At 37.7% G+C, this 6332-nt stretch overlaps 1 protein-coding gene across 1 annotated transcript; it reads left to right on the top strand.

Annotated features, from left to right (window-relative positions):
- Nucleotides 1–234: 234 nt before the first annotated feature.
- On the top strand, nucleotides 235–4646 carry LOC112458822 (the record flags this gene model as incomplete). Its single annotated transcript, XM_025022627.1, has 6 exons — nucleotides 235–564; nucleotides 1538–2973; nucleotides 3609–3767; nucleotides 3855–4031; nucleotides 4140–4346; nucleotides 4429–4646. Coding segments are annotated over 6 exons (2527 nt in total), but the record flags the coding sequence as incomplete, so codon positions are not given.
- Nucleotides 4647–6332: the final 1686 nt, after the last annotated feature.

The following is a 6332-nucleotide window of genomic DNA, read 5'->3' as shown; positions in this document are numbered from 1 at the left end:
GAACTATTTCGACATATATATTAGTCATTTATGCCTTCCAATACTCAAAATAGCTGCTATATTTTCCAAACATTTTTTTGTTAATAACTTTTTAACGAATAACGACCACCGGCTAAAAACTTTTGAAGGTCACTCAGGAGGGTGACCTTGACAACATATGTCAAGGTCAAAATAATCCAAGCTGTGTTAGTTATTCTATATAATTACCGTTTTAAATTTGAATTCTTTTCACAGATGTAAAAACCAATGGGTCTTCGGTAATGGATGGAGTTGATATAAAAACCACGAATATAATACTCCATGAGGATCTTTCGCCAAGAGATGTAGCCACTATCGAGTCAATTCAGGAGCAACAAATTCAGGATGTAACCACTGTCGAGTCAATTCAGGAGCAACAAATTCAGGATGTAGCCACTGTCGAACCAATTCAGGAGCAACAAATTCAGGATGTAGCCACTGTCGAGTCACTTCACGAGCAACAAATTCAGGATCATCCGGTGGCACATTGTGCACCTGATGTGTGTGAAGGTCGCTTTCACTTTTCACAAGTCACTTTTAACTATGGTAGGGTAGACCGGGGACAAAAGTAACATTTTGAGTTTAAGATTTTATAACAGTTAAAATATAATATTTACGTAAAAAAGACCTGTACCTTTAGATGTAGAATTTATTTGACTACAAAATTTTCTTGTGCTGAATTCAGTAATGTAACTAGGAAAAAAGTTATTATTGTTTAAAGAATATGAGGAATACTGTTACAACCGTCCCAACCCCCGGGACAATTGTAACAGCAGAGGGGAACGATTGTACCACATCATCTATAAACAAAATAATGGTTATTTAGTAGGTTTATGTAATCAATCTTACGAATTTTCTATAAAAAAATGCAACTTTAATGATAAAATAATTTGTTACATGACAATATCAGTATTTTTACATTATAACAAACAAAAACAAATAATACTGTTTTCTCAACTGAAAGATTATTTATAATCATATATATTTAAAGGGTTAGGTTAAGTTGAAGTTGTCCCCGAGCAACAGAAACAATTGTAACGCTACAACTATTTCCAGGCATTGATGTTACAATTGTCCCCTAATGATATTTTATGATTCGAAGTAAATTTTTTACATAAATATTTGGATGAAAGTCAATCGTATTATGCAAATCATCAACATAAATAATCACTAAAACATATAAAAATAAAACCTTATACCTTCGGCATAAAGAAAGAAAAATATTTCAGATTTTATGCACGTAAAAAAACTTACTTCAGGAAGGAAAAAAGTAATTTCTTCTCCTGCACACGTGCACGTTCCGCGAGGGGCGGCAATGAACTAAGGAACAAATGCCGCTCTATCTAGCGGATTTCGCCTCGCGGTCATACACACGTACCTTTTATAGTTTAAGAAATATTCACGATGTTACAACTGTACCCTGTTACTTTTGTCCCCGGTCTACCCTAAGTAAAATCGCATTTAAATAGTAACCGTAAAGCGCGTTTTTCAAAGTTTTCATTCGTCTCTGTTTGCATAGGTACTCCTGGAAAAATTACGGACTCTACCTCGATATCATGGCCGTGGACTGTCGGTGAACTAAGCACCGATATCGGCAGTTTTTTGTTCACATACGCTATAACGAAGATGGAAAACGACGATAAATTCCCGGTTATAGAAAAAAGTATACAGCTTTGCGCCAACAAAAAACTTCGCTACTTCGTGTATGGAAGTGTCGTTAAAGTACACGGATGTAAACTCCCTCAAATCTTGGAGGACATAGCGTCGCTACCGCAAGCTTTGAAAAAGTTTCAAAATATAAATGTGTGCAACGGTCTCGGCACCATCAACGTTCATCATCTGTCGGCGGATAGTGCATTTAAAGATTATGTCGATCGATGGCGTTCCAAAAATTGCACATTGATCTCAAAACGGAAGAGGTGTGACCACTGCAGAAATGTGAGAAACATAGTGCACATGAAAGAAGCGAGATCGAAAACGAAAGTATCGTTAAAGCGTGTATGTCGAGTTTCCAATCCGATAGATCAAAGGAAGTTAATCGCGCTGCGCAAAAAATGTTTCCGTGAAAGACAGCAGAAGAAAACAGCCCAGAAACGCATACAATTATTACAAGAATCCTTGCAAAATAAAGCAACCGAAATTGCTTCGATTCGTGGCGAAACGTTGGTCGACAAATGCTCAAAATTAAATGTACCAACAAGTCAACAAACTGTACTCCGAGAAATAATCGCGGCTGCAGGGAAGACAAACGACAAAAGTCGGCGCTATGGGGAGGAGTGGATTATGCTATGTCTACTGATGAACATAAGATCACCAGGTTACTACGAGTTCCTCCGTAAGAATAACGTTTTATCACTGCCCTGTCATCGAACGATCCGCAGTTATTTCTCACTTGTCGACATGAAATGCGGTTTTGACGAAGAGTTTGCGAAATTGCTCGCAAAACATTTTGAGACGAAAACTCTTTTGCAGCGACATGGTGTACTTCTCCTCGATGAAATTAACTTGAGGAAGTCAGTGGCCGTGTGTTCAAAAAACTTAACCTATGTTGGATTAACTGACTTCGGTAACGATGGGCCGCAATCGACTAACATTGAAGATCAAGCAACACATGGTCTCGTTCTTATGTTTCAGCCTCTTGCTGATTCATACACACAACCAATCGCAGTGTTTGCTTCGAAAAATCCTGTAAAGAGTGATGAGCTTGCGAAGCTAGTTATTAAAGCTATTGTGTACCTGGAAAGGACCGGAGCGAAAATTCACGGAGTCATCGCCGACGGCGCATCGACGAACGCAAAGATGTGGTCCCTATTAGATGTCTCAGGTTCGATGGAGGATACAAAAACGTGGTTCACGCATCCTGTAGATGACGACCGAAAAGTTTTCGTCTTCTCTGATGCGCCCCATGTCATCAAAAATGTTCGGAACAGGCTGTATAACAAGAAAAAATTGCGGGTAAGTTTTTAGAAGCTTATGATTGCTTTGAAAGTATTTTGAACCGTAAACAATGAAACTTAACAAATTTTTAAAAACTTACCTGAATGACGTGTTCTTGAAAACCCAATCTAAAAAAAAAAAGATAATGAAATGTTAAGAAGGCCACGCAAAAGCATAACTCATTTTTTTTTATTACCTACCGTTATGACGCCTTCATTACTTGAAGGAAGAACTTATCTGACTAACGTATCTCTGGGAAATCGACCTGAAAAAAGATTAAGAAATATTAAGGGTTACTTCGACCAAACTCCGATTAACTTAATCGTTGATTAGTCCATTGGAAATGACCAATCGCATTTGCTCATTAAGCAGATTGACAAATGCGATTGGTCATTTCCAGTAGACTAATCAACGATTAAGTTAATCGGAGTTTGGTCGAAGTGGCCCTTATAAAGAGAATCACGCGAGAGTATGACGCATTTTCTCATTGTTACTTACCCTCATAATGCCTTCGTTACTTGAAAGAAAAACTTGCTTGACTAACGTATCCCTGGAAACCCGAACTAAAAAGAAAAAAAATTTTGAGAAAGTAACGCGAGAGTGTAACTTACCTGATCGCAATGAAATTAATGTTTATGTGTTCAATTCCGCAGGTTAAATCGTCCAACAATTACATATGTTGGGATTACATCGCAGCTCTATTCAACCTTGACATCCAACATGCTGGGAATGCGAGGGCCTGTCCAAAGTTAACACAACGGCACGTTGTGTTAGACAGCACTTCGAAAATGCGCGTTCGACTTGCGACACAAGTAATTTATGTTCCACTTACGTTTTCACTTTTTTTAAATAGTTTGCCCATTTCATGAGTAATGTGTTTTGTATTTGCACTGTTACAGGTTTTTAGCAACTCTGTGGTACAAGGGTTACATTTTTATTTACGCTATAATCCGGAAGGGCCTCTGAAAGGATGTGAGGAAACGATCGGGTTCTGTAAGCGAATGAATGATATGTTCGATGCGTTGAACCGCAAAACTCCGAATGAAGGGCTTACCCCAGAGAGTAAAGACTTCAAGGTATGCATATGATGCTTCTCGAAAAGTTTACCATAAATTATTGAAAATTTATTTATCTTCGTCGACAATTGCTTTCGTACAAGCGTTATCTTCATCTTATAACTTCAGGTATTGCAAGAATCTCTTGAATGGTTAAACGAGTGGGAAACGGCATTGCAAAAAGGGGAGATAACGGCTGATGAATATTTAACAAGAGAGACTTCAAAAGCGTTGCGAATATCTCTGCGATCTACTATGGATATGTGCTGTTATCTCATCGGAAAATTTGATTTCCAATATCTATTAACAGGAAAAGTTAATCAAGATAACTTGGAGGTACTTTCCAATTTATAATGACTTTTTTAATACAATAATTACTTGCAATAAATAAATGTACATGTACGTACGATTTTTCTAGAAATTCTTTGGCACCATTCGTCAAGCCGCAGGGTGTAACGATCACCCACACAGCCCCACGTTCTTGCAGCTGTATAAAATATTGTCGGTGTATAGCATAATAAAGCCTCCAAAATTTGGAAATTGCACTGTGTCCGAACAATCGTCGCCACAGCTTCTGCTGTCATTGCATGATTTAAAAACAGCCTATGGGCAAAAGTCTGAGGCAAAAAGTGTTAAGTATTGTTGCGCCCGTGCCGAGACACCCGTTGCGCGCTGAACTTCGTCTACGTGAACTTCGCTCGAATAGCTTCAAGTCGAAGCGCGGTCCTTAACGACGGAATTATTGATTTATTGATTACACATTGACTGAGAGATTTCGCTCTGGGTTTCCGATTCGTTCGGACGTGTCCACCCGAGCTCTTTGTTAAACGAGTTCCTGTTAAACGAGTTCCTATTAAACGAGTTCCTGTTAAACGAGTTCCTATTAAACGAGTTCCTATTAAACGAGTTCCTTTCTAACATAAAGAGAGTCTTTATTCCTGGAAACGGGATTACGCGCCGCGTTCGCGAGTGAGTGTGTGAGTGAGCAGCGGACGCACGGATAAGCGTAACAGTATCAACGTGAAATTCGAGCGAAGCTAGACGAGATTCTGCAGCACGACGATTGGGAGGCAGATGACGTCATTGAGAATAATCCTGACCGCGATTATGCCCTGTCCGATTCCCTTATCCTTGACTGTATTATTTACTACGTTACAGGTTTTTTATTTTAAGATCTATTTCTTATATCGTAGGTATTTTTGTATTGTAGACTGATATTGCTTCTCGTTTTTGCCATGAATTGCTATTGCATGCTTTAGTTTTGTTCATAGATATCATCGTAGACTAGAATATTTCCTCTCGTTGCATGTCATCCGGACATGCAACATACTCCTTTACATATTTATATGGGATTCACAGGTTACCTATGTAAGCAAGTATTGAAAATTCACAAAAAATGCGTTACTTGTCAAGAAGCGATAAAATCAGACTCTTCTAGTTCATCTTCAGTGTCGCATTTGGTCGATCTAAAATCAAGAGGAGGACTGATTCACGCAAATTTGAGTTTTTTCAATTTAATTCGTCACGTAGAGGCATGTTTTGCTAAATATGCATCTCGGCGCGATGTTTTTGATTGCACGCTAGATGAAGTTATGTCTTCTTTTAAATTCACTTTTTTTTGCAAAGAGCACGCCTCAGACATTTTGTCATATTCGATAATATATTACATACGACTAAGAATGAGACAAAATGCCCACCAAGAAAATCTCAAAGTTGCAAAGAAATTTGTTGTAAAAAAAAATTGTCTAAATTGACGAATCAATAAAATTTTTTTATGATTTTCAATGTTATGTTTCACCCTCTTCCCCTTTCTGAATAAAAATCGTACATGCTTATCAGCGTCGTTTCAATTAACGAAATTTTAGATGTCTTTCAATATTTATAATGATGAAATTATTCATATATGCAATGTATAATAGGCATATTAATTTTCATTTTATTTCTTATTCTCTATTTTTCCGGAAATATCCATACATATACATATATATCATACACACGGTCTTATAATATATCATATATACACATATATATATGCGTGTTATGGTCCTGGTTCGCATAGCGCAAGCGCCCTGAGCATGAAATCTTAACCTATATATATATATGGGCAGATCCATTACTTTTCGACCAAAGGTTGCGGGGGTGGGTCACCGATTTTGATGCCGATTTTTTCCTCGAAAGTACACTAGAAAAGGAGATGATCCTGAAAATTTGAGCCCGATTCGATCAAATCCGGCCGCTGGAGAACTTTTTTAATTTTGAAAAAAGTCGATTTTTTAGTCATTTTCAAAAATTTATATCTCAGCTTCTATATAACTTAGAGAC

The sequence above is a fragment of the Temnothorax curvispinosus genome, unplaced genomic scaffold, assembly GCF_003070985.1.
Source record: "Temnothorax curvispinosus isolate PA1 unplaced genomic scaffold, ASM307098v1 QBEX01009227.1, whole genome shotgun sequence".
Taxonomy (NCBI): domain Eukaryota; kingdom Metazoa; phylum Arthropoda; class Insecta; order Hymenoptera; family Formicidae; genus Temnothorax; species Temnothorax curvispinosus.
This window is presented reverse-complemented; position numbering and strand designations above follow the sequence as displayed.